General features: G+C 42.3%; 1 protein-coding gene across 3 annotated transcripts in view; it reads left to right on the forward strand.

The window, feature by feature from the left end:
- The window catches only part of Rhp (rhophilin), a 36850-nt gene that overhangs the window by 9230 nt on the left and 9636 nt on the right, over window positions 1-17984 (forward strand). Inside the window, exon 1 of one of the 3 annotated variants that reach the window (XM_065497618.1) lies at window positions 155-680. The exons of 1 other annotated variant lie outside the window; for it this stretch is intronic. In XM_065497618.1, coding sequence (XP_065353690.1) covers window positions 588-680 — 93 coding nt within the window. In that variant the 5' untranslated portion in view covers window positions 155-587. Of the gene's footprint in view, window positions 1-154; window positions 681-8990; window positions 9173-17984 lie in introns of those variants that run through there. One more of the 3 variants, XM_065497624.1, reaches the window with a different exon arrangement.

The raw sequence follows: 17984 nt of genomic DNA on the forward strand, positions 1-17984 counted from the left end.
TTGGCGAGCAACTAACTCCTCCTGCCTGCCTGCCTGCTCGAGATGCTCGCACTCGACCGGCCGAGTGTAACATAACTGCGATTCACGTGTGCGAGACGTCTGGCCGGAGTAGGAGGAGGACCATTGTGCTCTCTCGCGTGGTCCATCAGGAAGTCGGCAGTCTGCGTTCGTCCGCGCCCTGAGTGCTGTGCCCATTGCGCACATACACACACACACACACACGAGTCTGCACTTTCACTCGCCGCGACCTCACCCACCGCGCGTGGGAACAATCGTTTGGCAAACTCGCAAACGCACGCGACCGCTCATTTGCATTTCGGACGCACGACCGGACGCACGCGGACCCACCCCCGCTGGGGTAATTTCGGCTCTCTTCCGCGGGGCGACACGATGCGAGAGGGATCTTTGCTCAGCACACGCCGTGCCCTAGAAAACTCGCTCGCTGTGCAGTGCCATTCGGCGTGATTAGAGTTTGTTTTATTGGAGCAGTTAGAAAGCAACGGCCGATCGGCGTGCACCGCGCGCCCGCGAGATCACGGATGAAACGGCGTTCCCAGTGCTTTTTGCTGTGATTTCGGTGGAGCGATATGCTCAAGTGGGTGCAATTGCTGAATCAGCACCAGCAGCAGCAACAGCCGCAGCCGCAGCAGCCGGACAATGCCAAGCAGGCCAAGATCTCGGTAAGCAATGCCAAAACTTGATCTCTACAATATTTTCGATTGCGCAACAGACTATACTTTCAAAAGTGCACGGCAACCTGGTTCTTGTCGATAAAAATAAACACGAAACATATGAGAGCGAATTTCTTCAAATCAAATTCCATCTCAAAATTTCATCTCATTTTCTCCAACGGCAGCTTTAATTCACTCGTGTTTTAATCTTTAAGTAGAGCTTTACGAGAATTTGCATTTTTTACTTCATTGAGTTTATTGTTAGTGAAATTCAGCAACAGTTTATCTCTAAAATCAGGAATGAGGAACAATTAAATTTCAGATTTAACCTAATTTCTCGAAAAATTAAATTCACTTGATTCCTTTCGATTGCGATCCACTTAAAAATCAATTTTTAAATAATATTCTGTGTTCTCTGCGAGGCAAAGTGATTTGGATTCATTAAAACTTCAGAAAATCAAAAACAGTTCTTCAGCAAGGCCACTGCAGCCGTCACTCAAAATAAAATTGACTGTTTTTCCTTGGTGTCAATTTGTGGGCCTTGAGCATAACTTTCGACCAATATTGAGCAACGCACAGGGCACTAATTCAATTTCGAATAAGGTGCGAAGCGAACTGTCAACTGAATAACGAAACACTTTTTACACGCCTGTTCGAAACACCGGATAAGTCGTGTTATTTACTCCTTGGCCAAATGCTGGACGTCAACCAAGAGAAAACGAGTAAAATTAAAAATGACTCACTCGCTCTCCGTGGCCCTTCTCATTCTCTCGTGTTTTCTTGATTAAATTTCGAATTCAAGAAGCTTCTTCTTGCAGCACGCTCTCTTTCCGGTTTCTGTTTGCACAGCCACAGTGCGAAAAGCAGTGCAGACGAATCAAAGTTCAAATATTGACGTGTGGTGTTGACTTTAGCGTGGGAATCACGCGAAAGATTCAAATAACTTCACCGGTCCGTTCAGTCCGCAGCGAGAGGAATACAGTTAATTGCGTGTAATATCTCTCTGCCTCCGAACTAATTGCTCCAGATAAATATTAGCATTTTGCAATAAAAGAAGACTGTAATCGTGGCAAGTGAAGCGAGAAAAATTGCATAACGAGTGTGTTTCGCGCCGAGTTTGTGTGGTTTGTGCGTGTAAACGGCCGCTGGCAGTACTGTTACAGGGAAATGCAATTTCGACGCGAGTATGTGCATGCGAGCAGCCTACTGATGATGTGTGCAAGACCGGCCTGCGGGAGGCATCGCTTTGCTCTCGTTGCAATGGAAACGTCGTCGTCGGTTTTTTGCTTACGCGAGCATGTGAGAAATTGGCGGTTTTGCTTGACAAAAGGCTACCTGAGATGCCACCTTTTAGAAGGACAAGTGTCTTCTCAACTTACGTTTCATAAACACCAAGGCCAGCTTTGCGAAATCAATCAATTATTGATTTATGATCGTAATGATGCATTCATTTTTTTTTAATTTAATTCATTTTTTCTTAACGTAAGCTAAGTTTGTTGGTTGATTTTTTAATCAGTCGAGTGTTAAAATGTTTAAAAAATTGTGTAGAGAGATTAATAAAAAATCATTGCATTAATTTTTATAATTATTTAAATACCTACCGAAAATTCCATGTCGGGAGATTTGAAATTTATTTAGTTCAATTAGGTTCAAACTTATGTATTTTTCAATTAATTTAAAAAAAAACGAATCAAATCTAAATCCCTAAAAAAATCAAATTAACTGATATGAAAAAAATCATTAATTAATTCAATCCAATTCATCTTTTTTAAACTAATGGCATGTCACTACAAAATAGATCAGGTTGAAGTCATCATTACAATTCAGGCATCCATTTGTAAATACAGTCATACACTTAAGAAAATTGAAAATAACGACATATTTTCATTAGTATCTCTGACTTATAAAGTTTTAACGTAACTCATCGGCATCATAAAACTTTTGAGCGTGTACAAAGAGATGCAAAGCACTCGAAAACTCATCGAATCGGGGCTCTAGACGGAGCGATATGGGCAAGGCATGTACAAAGAGTGGCTGCTGTTAGGGGGTATCGAAATATTTTATTTTACTCAATATTAATTCGCTCTGTCTAACCACTCTCTCTATTTATCTATTTATTTTTCTACTCTATTTTTCCTGTAAATTCCACCTCATGTTTGTTTGCATCTCATCAATTCCGCTCATGAATAAATTTCGTTGATAAACATATTTGGGGAGAAAAATGTGACAGCGAACTTTTTTTCCCAGGGCACCACTGCATTTGTTGGATTTTTTGTAAGACAGTACAAGAATTATAGAGTCAGCGAAGCAGCACATTTTTAGTTGATGTTCCGGCTGAAAATGTGATTTTTAATCATATTGCGCTATAAGTCAACGACAAAAACGGCAATTTGTTGGAGAAGAGAGAGAGAAAAGGCAGCCAGACGTACCGTAACATTTGTAACTGGAGACCACGTATATTAAATAGCTATATATATATATATATACGCAGTCTTTCTTTTTCTCTAACGTACTGCTCCGCTAATATTTTACCCGTCGTGCAAGTCATTGTCCATTATTGAAGAGAGCGAGGAAGTGTACATAACCGCGGCGACGCGCTGCTCTAAATGACGAGTGCATCACTCCGCTCGCGCGTATGATGTGTCTGACGAGATAATGACAATCTTCAAGAGTTCATTTGCTCTTACTTTTCGTCGCGCACTCATTGTCTCTAGCTACTGACGGGGAAAAGCGCATCACACGGCGCCTTTGAAATGATGTAATATGATCGGATGGCTTAGAACAAAAACCTTTAATACGGTTACGTGTTTTTTTCTCATTGCTCACTGGTGGAACTGAAGCAGAGAAAAACCACGCGGAGGTTCTGATTGGAATTATTTTCGTCTCTTTTGTTCTCAATTTGAATAGATTGATTATTACTGCTTGGTCTTCAGCACGCATCCCGCTTGATTAAACTCTTTGAAATCGATGAAACAGTTATTTAACCAGGAAATTTCGAACATTTGACTTAAATTTCAGCGTAAAGAGGAATAAGCAAGACAAACACATTTAAATTCATTTGACGCATGAAGTTTTCTTTGCTGGCCTGAATAGCGTACTCTCGCTCATTCATTGTTGTTGGGAATCAGCGTTTCAGAATATTTGCCAACTAAGGCCTGCCCTTCCTGGTTGAAGAATAAACGAGGACAAGGGGCACGGATTCTTCTATTACACACAAGAATATTAAATTATCGTGACTTGATTTTTTTAATAAAACCTTCACCGAATAGCATTCATTCTATATTTTATCAGTGTTTCTACTTTATTATATTAAAAGTTAATTTATATGTCATTTTAATTCTGTCTTTCACCAGAAAGAAAGCCAAGGATCTGAACCAAAAATAGTGGTCGAGCCTGAGAACAGATTTATATTTTTATTTAATTTATGCAGTTCCACATTTAATGAAGAATTGAAAAACTCTGTGCTTTATTTTAAAACGACAGCAACAAAGTATAATTCATGATACTTGCCAAGCCCTCCTCTAATGACATCTTCAAGGAAAAGCACAAAGCTGCTTACATTTAACCGTTTTAAGCTGTAAAATTAAATAATTTTGGAACACGATCGACTCTGTTTACAAAAATTGGCTGCAACTCGTCATCCAAATATAAATACTAGACTTTCTTCGTATGCTATTATTTGGAATTTCTGGAAATGCGTCGAAATAGTTTATTGCTACAACTTTGCGCCTAATAAATAACATGCGCGATGCATGTTTCTGAGAATAAAAATATCAGCCCTAAGCCCCTGCAAATTTCTGTAAGTCGGTATTAAAGGTTTAGGAAAGACGGAATTCCTTTTCGTTCTCATTGCTTTGGAAGCCTCACAGCATCGTGCATTTCAAACGCTTATGCCAAAAAGCTATATAAACCAGCATGATGATTGAAGCGTGACAGCACAAACAAAAGTGTATTCTTCTTCAGCTCTCCGCAGTAGCTGGTTCCACACTCAGCTCAGTGTTATGTTTGATATGGCGGTGAATCAGCTCACTTTCGTCACTAGATTTGCACCAGCAAAAGGCAAACAGCAGATAAGGGAGAGAGCGCGCGCGCGAGCAATTCATTTAAGAGAGGTGACTCAATTACGCACCTTTTGTGCGAATCAAGACACCAGCCCACATTTATAAATTGCACCACTTTAAAAGCAGGAGAAACTGTGCTGTAATAATAAAAATCGATCTCCCACACCGTGCAAATTTCATTTACGAGCAAAGGCGGTCAGCAAAAGGAACTTTACTGGCTGCCGCGCGGCGAGTAGGTCACTCGCGGTGAAACCGGCCTTTCGAAAATATCATTCTTATTTGAAAACAAGTTTCGTCTCGTAATTAAAGAGGAAAACCAAGGCAGCGCCAGCGCTTTTTGTGCAAATCCTCAAGATGTATTAATTATCACGTCCGAGCGTGTCATTCAAATATTTTTTGCGCTGCAATTATACCCACCGCGTGCGATTGCTGCTGTTTGCTAACCATTAGCACTATTATTATGTTATGATGACGATGATGAAGATATGTTCGTGCGCAGCAATTTCCTTGCAAACAATGCAGCATTTTTGTTGCACCAACTGCGCAGTTATGGAAAATAATATCGTTTACAAATGGCTCGGATTTGTACAAGTGCTCGCAGCGTTTTAGAAGGTATGTTGCTCACATTGTCATTGACATTCTTTCCAAAGTGTTGTTGCACTGGAGTTTTTGCATTATTTATACTTCTAGCTTATTGTTAGGCCCGAGAAAGGTTATCCAGTGCTGGAATTCCGAGCCCACAACCCCAGCCTGGCTAATTGAAAGGGTTATTTGCTCATTTTAGAATTTTCGTGTAATTTTGCATGCTTCAGTGTGCTCAGGATCCTGATGGCTTCCAAAGGATCGATTTGGATAAATTTTAAAACTCTCAACTTGGCCGTTCCAACGTTGTGCAGATCTTGCTAATCGAATCAATACAGAGCCCGTCAGGTGTCGTTGAAGTGGCTACCGATCGCTCGAGAGCTACCCTGATTTCTTACCTATTCTGATTGTTTTATCTGACCTCCAGTATGTTCCGAGGGTGAAGATCAACAAATCGTGCAGTTTTGATTTTCTCAAAATTCGCACCTGAACATAAAAATACCCTTTTTTCAACCATTGACCTGTCTCAAAAACTGGAGGTTTAACCGTCATGAAAATGTTCTAGGCACGTTTCATACGTTTAGGGCAGCATTTTTTGTCACAAAGGTTGATGTTCTAAGCTCCTTTTGCTATTATTTCTTCAGATTTCCCCCTGATTTTCCGGGAAATAAATCCTCGCATCTTTCATCAATATTTTGAGCTAGCACTGTAATAAGCACCTCATGTAAAGCAAAATAGCAGTTCAGCTTCTTCTAAATAACCTTATTTGACAATCAGTTTAGGCACCATAATCTTAAAAAAGCAATGTAAAATGTATTTTTTTTTTAAATTGAATGAAGATGAAACTCGGTTTTTGGTTTGTCCCTTTTCCAGCAAACTGACAAATGTCTGGCGTTTCATTTGGTGGAACAAAAATGAGGGTCCCATGTTATACCAGCTGGAAGTATGTTCAAATACTTCTTAAAAAAGTCCAACTAATGTAGCTCTTCGTGAATGAAAATAATCCGTTCGTGATAAAAACGGAAAAAATTGTTTATTTGTCTTGCGTGGATTTATTACGCTGCGCGAAAAGCTATTGTGTGCATCTTTTGCTATCTTATCGAGGAATTCCCGGCCTTGAGCAACATCAATAATCGGAAAATTGCGCAAGAGAGTCAATATAGGATTATAATTACACACAATTAGGACGTTTATTAGGAAAAGGCATTTTGGCAGTTGGTGTGTTGTCTAATTGTTTGTTCCCACCGACTTAACGGCTCCAGGGGGATTGCTCACTCTCCTGCAACAAAGCAAATATTTAGAGGCGCCGCACGATAAGAAACAATAAAAAATCTATTCGCTGTCGACCGTCTTGGTGCGCCACCTTTCGCAGGAAGGCGCAACCTGCCGCAAGAAACCTTTCGCTCGGGGCGCTAGAAATTTGAGGTCAAATTCCGTGCAGAGGAATCCGACGGGGGCACAATTAGCCTACTTCCTACTTTGAATATTGTAGCCACAGCTCCGAAAAAGGGTTTATGATCCTCTCCGAGTTTGTGTTTATCAGAGTTGATAATAAATTTAATGGTCGGACTTTGCTGCCGGCCGGCTTGATATCGTAATTGGTGAGAAAATCCCTGTTGTTTTTGGTAAACTCGAAAAAGCCATTGAACCAAAACATTTAAACGATCTCAGAATAAAGAAATAAAAACGAGGGCGCCGCAGGGAAATAAATGTCAGGAGTAAATAAAACGGCACTTCAATTGTATGCAAATGCCGTATCTTGTTACCGGTGTAACAAATTTAAAATTATATTCAAATCAGTTCTCGCTCGTGGCTGCAGCACACATATTTTCCGCTCGCAAACGGAGCGTAATTTTCGCTGTGATTTAATATACTCGCATCCATGCCAGTTTTCTCGTTGTCCGATTTGCCACGCCGAGGTAAATATTGTGGAATAACAGCGGGTGATTTATCTTTTAGAACGTGTTACACTTCCAACAACTTATGGGCTAATCGTGATCACCGCGATCAATCAAATGCTGTTTCAACTCTTATACTTTGGGTCGGCGACGGCCTTGTGCGAATTTGCATAGCAAAACGCTTTAATTTGCTCGTGCATGTGGGTTTAATTGATTTGAAAGGCGACACGCCGGGCCTTCTCGTAAATTAGCGAACAGGCAACCATAAACAAAGCTACTGTTCTCAGGCTATGGAAGCTTAAATAGTGCGATTAGAAGGATGGAAGGAATTGAATTTCATGGCGTCTGAAATCGATCAGACCTTGCTAGAGATTAAATTGGTGTTGCTGTGTTTGTTCTCTGTGGTGAAGTTTATTTGCGATAGGATTTCCAGTTGTTTGGGTTTATATTACATCCAATGATAAACATCAATTCGTTGCAATATTGCTTTTAAGCACTCTTTGAATTCTTCAGCTATCTAGAGGAGATCATGAAAAGTCGAATATAGCGTGCAGTTTTTGTAAATCTGATGATTAAAGCTAAGATTTGGTGACAAACGTGTTTGCTTTCGGAGACCAGGACAATATAAAAACAGTGTTTCAACTAAATCTTCTGGGTCCAAGATATGCATTTACAAAAATTGTATATCGCTCGACTTGTATTCATACCCCAGGATGTACTAAAGTAGTTTCAGGGTGATTAACACCATACATTCCGTTGCGCAGACAGCTTAAAAATGGTAAAAAATTTGTTTTTCAAGGTGCAAAAAGGGGGTTGAAGGGATGACACCCTTAGACTATTTTGGCTATCTAGGGGAGGTTGATTCGAGTCTAGCGGTGTGCGGTTTTTGAAAATCGAACCGTTAGAAGCTGAGATTTGGGCGCGAAAATATTTTTTAGAAACCAAAAAAATCACCAAATTTGTAGTTATTATTTTTTAATAAAAAAATGGAATGCATTCCAAATTTAAAGTCGTGTGTATAACCTATTTTTTGTGCTCTACAAGATTTGGCAGTCTCAAAAAATATTTTAATTCTCAAATTTGAGTTTTATTTGGAACATCTACGATTTGAAGAAATTCCAGAAATGTGGGAAAGTCAGTGTCGTTTCCGGTAAAATAGGGTCTAATTTCAGTAAAAGCATCCTAAGTCCCTTGCTCAACTATGTACCACTCCTTAACATGGGCTCATAAACGGGATTCTAAAAAATAAACTTAACAAAAAATGTAAATTAAGCAACTAGCGTGATTATCCATTTAGTTACTTGTAGATTGAAGTAAAATTATCACTCAATATCATCCTAATAATAAAATAATAATTAATAATATATATTTATATAAAACATCATTTCAATCAATTTGAAGATGTGTAGACTTTTAAATAGCTTTATCTAGATTTCTCTTGGCAGAGCTAGTCGATTAAAGTTTCCTGAAACCGACAAAAAAGAGGTGAATCAGCTGGATGGCGGAAACGGATCAAGCTTAGAGTCTTTCGCTCACAGTCGAGTGATTGCAGAGTCAAGCACCTCTGTCTCCGTGTCCGCACGCCACAATCGCACAGATGAGGCATTGTCTGCGACTTTTTCCTGTCCTGCGTAATGACACGGAGATGTCGATCACAAGAAGGCTCGTTTGCTAGTTTAATTAGCCGAGCGGAGACTTGGACTCTTCCCTTGAGACTCGCGCGCGCCCCTCCACCGATAGCGAGCGAGAGAGAGTCATCCGAGTGTAGAGCCGCGGCGCGCTCAGGTCGCTCAGTTTGTGGATGCAACCTGAGCGGTTCGCACTGTGAGAAAGTTGGTCGGGTGCCCCTTTTGCTGTTGTTATGTGCTGCGCGTGATTGTCCGCGGACAACAGAGAACAAGTGCATCTCGCGATGGCGCAGGCCGCTGTGTTGCGCGCCCAGAACCGAGCAAATCACAAGGTAATTTTCAGCTAAAATTCCCAATATTCGTGCAGCTGTCGGAGAAAAGGTGTCACTTGAGTGTGTGTCTGTGCAAACAGCAGTTTCTAAATTGTCGTGCCACATCTAACAAGACATGGAACAGTTACTCACGCTCGAATATTTTCCTTTTACGAAATCTTCGAGATTTAAATAAAATTGTTCGGCTCGGATTGGTTTGGACGGAGAAGTGAGTGTGTGTGTGTGTGTGTGTGTGCGCAATCGATATTCTTAAGAAACTCGTGCTCCATTTAAAGCTCGACGGTGCCAAAAAGTGACCACAGTCGTGCGGAAGAGAAGCGTTACTGGTGCGAAAAGTGCAGCAATAAAAGTGGTTCGAGGTGTGGTCGAATCGCTTTTCGCTCGCTTTTCCAGCATTGTTTTCGAAATTTATCGGCGACAGTCGTCGAGTCAAGCAAAGCAAAGAAAGATCCGACCACGGGGAGGCTCGAGTCTGCGGCCGATTAATAAAACGCTCTGTCTGCCTGGGGTGTGAGTCACAAAGTGCTGCTGCTGCTGCTTGTTTGCCGTGCACGCGGCGACAAAGCAAGAAAAGACGGACGGTTCGGCCGATCTTTCCGAGATTGTTGCGCCCGCCGCAGACACACGATTCGATTGTTTGGCTCTCCACACTTTCAGCAGCTCTCCTTCGGAATAAATCCGTCACCGTCGTACACAATGAGGCGCGCGCGTTACGAAATTTGCATTCAAGCGTTTGAGATGAACAAAGCGTCTTAAATTTCTATGCCCCGACTTTTGCATATAAATGGCTCAATTGAGGCCGGAAAGTAATTTGGTTAATTGCGACTGAAAAAGTCAATTAAATGTGCATTAAATCGCGTCGCAGAGACACACACACACACACACACACTTGAAAGTCCAATTACGGCGACATTGTTCCCATGTATCGATATGATCTGAAACTGTACTTCTTTTGGAAAACAAACAGAAGGAGAAACTCGCTTGTCGTGGCGAGCATTACAAAAAGCAATTAAAAAACCTTGACCAGCACTTTTCGGATGAGAGCCGTTTTCGGGGAGGAGGTGCGACGGCCCGTAAAAAATAATGTCATCACGTACTAGCGCGGTTTCTAAAGACTCAGCAATTGACCTCTTAAAAACCACATTTTCAGCCACGGTAAAATTATAAAGCGGCTTCAATTTGGCTCACACTCAGAGGGCCGCCTTTTATTATGCGCTAGGCAACGCACGTACACAGCATCTTTTAAGTTGCTATTTGATATTTAAACGGTAATCGATGTAATTTTTATTTTTAGATATTAAGTTGTGATTTAAATAATTCATATTTTCTATTTCTAAACCAAGAAGCTAGAAATACTGTACTTAACAAATGTCGAGACAGAAATGAGGTGGAACAAATGTTCATTTCGTGAGTAGTGTCCTTGGCTGAGTAAGAAAAAGAGAAATCTAATGTCGGAGGAAATAGGAAATGCAGCTGATAAGAGAGTGCAGGTGTGTCTCTCTCGGAGCACGCATCTGCTGACTGAGGCAAGCTCGTTATTTATTTGTAATCGTCGCAGCAGGTAACAATTTCCTCATTTGCCTATGCTGCCGCGGTAATGTCGGGATAGAAAACGCGCGCGGTTTCTCTGCTACTTTTGAATTCGGCGACAGATCGAGAAAGAAATTTCCAGCGCAGCCGCCATCATGCATAATTAACAATATGCGCGCGAGTTGGGTGGATCGATGCACTTTCTATACACACGCACGCGGTCGGTCATCTCGCGTGCTAATTTTACAGTTAAATTAAGTAACTCGGCGTGCTCTTTTCATCTCGAGGCGTGCAATTACGGTTTCAATTATGACTTGATTGGCGCAATTATTAATAACGCGCTGAAGCAGCAGCAGACGGCGCATTTTTGCAAATATGAGATGTGTGACGCAATGATTAAAATTGAAATTGGCCCGCCGGTGCACTAGGATTAATGACCCCGGCTGCAAAAAGCCGCACTGCAAACAATGGGAGTTTTCTCACGCCGCCGCCGCAGCCGCCGCCGCTTCTCAACTTTTATATTCTATTCTCAAAGTTGTAAGCGAATATAAAAGTTGAGTAATACGCGGGCATTGTCTTTTTGAAGGGGAAATTCTTCGAGTGCCGCTGAATTTTTGTTTTACTCCGCGACCAGCTTGCTTTCTTTCTTTACTTCCTCTGCATGGCGGCGATGCAGAGCAAAAATTATTGCATCGCGTTTATTATTTTTATTACAAAATCAACACTTTTCGCCATGCATGCGCGCGGCTAATAAATGGAAATTGCTAAATAATTGCGATCGCGTAACGCAGATGATATATTTATGCTGTAAAAACAGCAAATAATTGATCGAGTGCAATTTATGTTGTCCGCACTTTCCTTTGAGCAAAAAGTGAAGTCTCCTGGCGGCAGTGGTTATTAAATTTTCATAACAACTCTGTCGGCGATATTGCATTAGGCAATTTCTCGGTCGAACTATTAGATAAAGCCAACCGATTGTTTCGCAAAAGTCAATTTATTTACGACAAAGACCTTGGCGTCACGGTGACTTGACGCGAAACCAAAATTAAAAACAGTCCAACAAGCTCAACCCCTTTTTAATTCATACAAAAATAAAATTCACCGAGAGAAAACGATATGCAGCCTTGAGCGAAAAAAATGCAACCAACGTGTATATACGTGAATTAAAAGAAGCAGCAGCATCGCGATAACAGCAAAATTTGACGCATGGGTGGGCACCGGTGCGTGCTCTCGATTGTCGAACTGCCGCTCGTCTTCTCGAAAAAACATGCACGCTGCTGCAATTACAATCGCTGCGAGTAAACGTGAAAAGTCGGTGACACCGAGTGACCCTGCGAAACACTGGGATATTATTGAAAGGGAATTTTTTCCAAGGACCAGCATTATTTGCAGCACAATAAAACTATTTATTGCGTTTTGCGAGTTGCGTGCAGGGTTACGTAAAAGATTGGTATATTTCAAGTTTTACCGAGAATCGCTACGGAAAACTTCCGCACAAGTGAAGGACTCAGCTGCAAGAGATTTTGAGTAGAGGTCTCAGCCGCGAGATTTGAAAGGCAGCGGCTGGCGGGACCGGCGGCTGGCGTGGCTGACAATATTTTAAACTTGAAGTTAGATAGCGCTTATTAACAATACATTTTTCCTCCTGCGAGTCTTTTTTAAAAATTTAACCCTTTTTCACGGGCGGCTAGACCTCTAAAATTGAAACGACTGACAATATTTTTGTGGCTCAATGGGCTAGAGACCCATTTCTTACCGAAAATTATCGACTTTATGACTGTGACCCAAAATTTGCTGGCTTGGCTCCACGAAGAAGTTTAGGCAGGTAATAAAAACAAATTGCCACCGGATTAAATCGGGATATATCCTAAAACCAATTTTACAAGCGTGAAACTAACTGTTTAAATCTTCAAAAATCAAATCATCTCCGTCTCTTTTTAATTCAAGTGTCTCAATTTTTGGAGGTCGACGTGAGACATCCAAATAGTACGCATTTCCAAAGCCCACATCGTCAGAGTGCTTTCCACTTTTGGTCAAAATGGATTAAATTATACACACGTACGTCCCGCATGAGTGTTTTGAATACATACCTGGCAGGTGAAAATGTTGATAGAAATTGTGCTTGGGCAATAAAAGGTAATAACACACACGCAGGCGTGTAATTTCAGCCGCAGCAGCTCAAATAACTTATGCAAGTGTACGTAATTTAAGGTTTTTCGCTCATTCGGAATGGACAGAGACAATCTTGGTTGCTCGACCCTGAATCAAGAGCACACACACACACACTCTCTCGGAGCTCATTTCGCACCGCTCATCGCTGTACGTATAGCAACCTGGCGAGGCAAAAAATTGGCTAACGGATTCCCAACCGCATGGTCATGATGAAAATCCACTTGGCGCTAAAAATCAAATAACAGCAGTTCGTTTTTTAGCCGAAAATATCGACCATTTGTTTTTGCAAATCAGTCGTTGAACCTGAGACTGCGGATTGACGAGATGAGAAAGTGTAAAAAATCGGAGCCGCGCAGCTGAATTACTTTCTAAATCATCTCTGCTGCTCAATGAGATGCGCATGACGGCGATTTTGGTCGAGACGTCTCGAAAACTCTCTGTTTTCACTTGCGCAATTCTGTAATGAGAGAGTGATTTATGGTGGCGCGCGGGTTGAACGCTCGGCAAGCCGAGATTATTGTTTGATTTGACCTTCGGCGTCGAGAGGCAATTCCTCATCCAATTTCGGCGCAGATTAGGACCGAGCCGGGGCCCATTGTTTTGCGGGCGTGCAACAAATTTGCCTTGTTTTGGATGTCCGGCTCGCTGTAGAGAGAAATCGCGCCTGTCAGAGTGTGTGGCAAAAGGTATTTAGGCGGTAATCACGCAAAATTGGCTATCTGTGACGCACTTTTCACTTCTCGGGCCGAAAAGTGACGTGTGATTCATACTCCGGGATTGGTCGATAAACATCAAACAAGTGATTGAATTTGGAGGAAAAAAAACAACGCTCAAGGACGATTTCAAAGTGCTTAATGGAAGTGCGAAAAAATCATGTAGCATAATTTCAGCCCGTCAAGCAACAGACAGCGTCACGCCCTTTTTGATTGGTCCAGAAATCGGTCATAACGATGTCGACCAGATGCGTTTAAGATGGCCAGATACCGAGGAAAGGTCTCGATGGAAAGCTGAATTTCAAATCTAGCTTTCTTCCTGAAATTATAATGCAATAAATGAATTATGTGGTCCACGCGTGACAAAAAAAGAAAATCCACGCCGGTGACATTCCGGATGCTTCCGAAGGATTCGAAAATATACCGAGAGTGCGGCACCCGGTGCTCTAGCAGCAGAAATGCCCACGTTAGATTCTGTTAGGAATAAATGGGCCGAGAAACTACAGTTACAGGAGAAATGTCGCAGCAGGAATATTCAAAACAGGTTTTGATTAAGTAGCTGCTGCTGGCGGCGCGCGTAAATAAATATTACGCCAGATTAGCGCCGGGATTACGAGAGTGCCGCACATTCAAGTGCAGTTAGGCTGAAAATTTACACGCGCTTCTTTCTCTTTTTTGCCAGGCACCGCCCGCAAATTTGCCGCTGCTGTCGGCAATTTAGCAAAAGTAAAAGCACCGAGAACTAGTGCGGTGAAGGCGGTTGCAACTCGGCAGGTGTGAAGGGAATTTTTGGCGGATCCCTGATTCGTTTTTGCCACACGTGGTTTGAACTTGTCGAGATTGCAGTTAAATATTAGAAAACGGTCGAGAATTTCTCAATAAACGTTTATGCTCACAAATCTGTGATCACGATTCGGTTAAAGCATGAAGAATATATCTCGGGTAGCCGCGCGCGTTTTCGCATGCAACACTTCATATCACTTGCAAATGAAACGAAACTCGGAGAGCGAAACTTTCTCATCTGAATCGGATGCAGAAAATCAAATTCAAATGTATGCACACGATTCCGAGAAGCGTTTTATTAGGCGCGTCAATTGCAGCCTGCGAATGCAAATGCGCGCGGCGCAGAGGTAGAAAATAACAAAACGACTTTTGTCGAGGTCTCTGCGCACATATCGCGCCTCCGCACTCTCTGCGATTTAGCGTCGGTCGTGGTTGTCGAATTCGCACCGTGCGATCATTATCGTTTGGCTAATCAGTTCCACGGACTGTGTGCGCTGTGTGTTTTGCCAGCCAATTACGTTTTGCATCTCGGTCACGTCCCGCGACCGGGCTAATTACGAAATTTGCCTTGCTCGTCAGCCTCTGCCTGCTTAATAAATAATGCGGCGCACTCTCGATAAATCAAATGGAGCCGAACGCCGAGCCGCGGGCCTTCCGACGCGCAGCACCAATAAAAGGAGCACGGCAGCAGGAATTCATTTTCTCCGAGGCGCGATTGTAAAAAGAGCAATCCTCCGTTATGTAATTCCCGAGAGATGAGTCTTCATTCTGATTATGCTAATCACCCTCTCTGGCAGTCGCGCAGCCCCCGTCCGTTTATTGCAGCTTTCGAGGAAAACGCTCCAATCCGCAGCAAGAGCAGGGAGAAGAATGCGTTCAATTAGCACCGACCAAATTGTATACATTTATGCTCGCGAGGTAAATAATCTGCTGGCAAGTGTTGTTGAACTTTGCCGTCCATTATTCAAGCAGCCCACCGACAAACTTGATTATTTGTCTATGCTAACCTAGCTCGGCTCATTTTTCATTACGACCCAGCACGCCCACCAAGAGAAATTAACAAATTGAAAATTGCTGTCAGCCTCTTCTCGGAACACTTACTTATTCAGAGATGGAATCATCGATTTGAAACTCTTTCCTTGTGAGTTTGGCTCGGCTACAGCAGCAGTCCAAGTTTGAAAGGTTTAAACAGGTCGGGTGGGCCGAACTGACCAATTTAATGGTTTCATAAAAATTACGCGTGACAAAAAACCAATTAAACCTCGAGTGACCAGCCGATTTTTTTTATTGCGAGACAAGAATCTGTTGGACCATAAATATTGAAACAAATATTGCTGACGGGTCGGAAAATAACAAAAGCTATATAGATAGACTCTAATGATGAGAGCACGTCTGGCCGGTCCAGCCAAGGTCACCCTGCGTAGTAGGTCACTATGAGTGAGAGAGAGAGAAAGAAATATCTTCCTTCTTCTGGTCTCGAGGGAGCGAGAGAGGGAATGCCACCTCGATTAATAATAGCCGCCTAATGAAAGCCAGCCGAGCGTTATAAACGACACAGAGGCTGGAAACTGGTTGCGTGTAATGATAATAATGCACCAAGAAATAATCAGCTCGCATCACTGTCCCGCCTGTCCGTCCGTCCGTCCCGTGGGCACCAGAGACGGACGCTTGATTTATTGTTTGCCGCGCATATCTTCCGAGAAAATGCCCTCTACAGCATGTGGAGCAGCAGGCTACTCTGATTTTTCAAGATTGTAATCGAGCACGTGAGTCTGCTCCTCTCTCTCTCTCTCTCTTTCTCTCTCGTTAAAATCTCCCAAGGAAAATAATAATTTTTCGTCTCGTCGAGCGCCTTGCCTTGCATTATATTCCGGACTAGGAGGTGTTCGGTTGATATGGTTATAAATATTTATTACCTTTTCCTTTGAAATTTCGTCTCCATTCAGATCGAAAAATGTCTGGCTGGCGGGGAGGAGATGAAAAGAATATCTTCCCAGTTTTATGCTAATGATGGCACTAAATGGAATGACAATCCTGAATATTTTCTTTGCCTCGACAAAACTAGAATGTTTTCAAACACTCCTTCGAGCCATTAACCGAAGCAAAAATTTTTAAAATCTCGGATTTTCCTGGAGCATTAAAGGGCCATTAACGGAGCAATCACCGTAATCACATATTTTGAAAATTATTGTTGCTCGAAGCGGATTCTTGAAGCGCTGAATAATGTTTCATTCACAGTGCGCAACTGCTGGAATCTTTGTGAAAAAGCACCTATTCATCGAGAAGAACCGTAAATTTGCATGCGAGCGACGAGAAAGGTGTATTTTCCGCGGCGGCACGACTCTCCCATCCGGACAATATGCGCGCCACTTTTGCCTTGCTATGCGCGTCTTATTCAGTGCGGCACAGCACGTGAAATCGCGGATGCTTCGAATACCGGGACACGCAGCAACATGTACATGCAAATAATGGAAATCCGTTCTCAGACGCTCCTTAGTCGGCTCAAAAGTGTGACAAAATGCAAATGATCAGGATTAAAAATAATTTAGATTTAAATTGTCTGATTAGATGGAAACAACTTCCAGATTGAAATCGTAATTTTTAAGGTCAATGACTGGCAAGTAACAGCTGCGAAATCCAAATCGAGTTTAGAAACATAGCGTTTTGTGCATTGTTCCATTCCTCGCACGCGCCGTTGGCAAATAGAAGTTTGCATCACGGCTAATTCAAAGTCAGAAAAGAAACATTTCAATCCTATCGGGTTCCCAGCCCCATGCCGCTGACGCATGGAAAGGAGCCGATCATTTAATAACGATGAAGCGAATTATGTTGCTGCAGAATGGTGTTGCATAACTGTTTATTCTGCGCGGCGCAGATTTCGAGTGGCGTAATTGCGGCTGAAGCAGCAGCAGCAGCAGTACAATTATATATATATCGAAAACATGCACGCCGCGGCCTCCTATGAATTTTCAGCCAGACATTTTATTGCTTGCGTGTCCCGCTGGGATAAATTAATGAATTTCAAAGCGTCTGCGTGCGATCAGCCTTTTCGCTAATTCTGCTGCCGCCAGCCAAACTAGCTACTGGACTTTTATCTCAAGAATACATATTCCCGATTAACTGCTTATTTAAATTGATGTACGTTTTGGTGAGTAATGCTGATTGGTGCACGGAACGCTATCGTTCTATTAGAAGCTTTTCGATGGATTCAAACCGGTCGATTTAGCACATATAAAAAGTAATGTAGATCGAGAGATGGCATCAGCCTCGAAAAAGCAATTGCAGCAAAGGAGGAAATGAGATGGAAAGCCAGGTGAGAAGCAATTTCGATGCAAAAACGCCTATAAAAATGTCTGGTTTGTGTTGTTGCTATTATTATTTTCTGTTTGCGGCAATAAAAGTTGCACGGCGTGATTCTGTGAGCAATAAAACTTCCTGTTGTTCTTTCTCATCGGCTGCACGTTGGAACTGTCGGTATGAATGGTGCTTTTCCTGGTCGCTTCGTGGCGACGGCGACAAAAAGTGCGCTCAACGCCCTTTGATTTTGCTGGCCTGAATAGCGAGCTGGCCGTATGAATCGCAGTCTTTTCGCTTTTTTTGTGTGGATTACGCTC

This window comes from Cloeon dipterum, chromosome 1 (assembly GCF_949628265.1).
Source record: "Cloeon dipterum chromosome 1, ieCloDipt1.1, whole genome shotgun sequence".
Taxonomy (NCBI): Eukaryota; Metazoa; Arthropoda; class Insecta; order Ephemeroptera; family Baetidae; genus Cloeon; species Cloeon dipterum.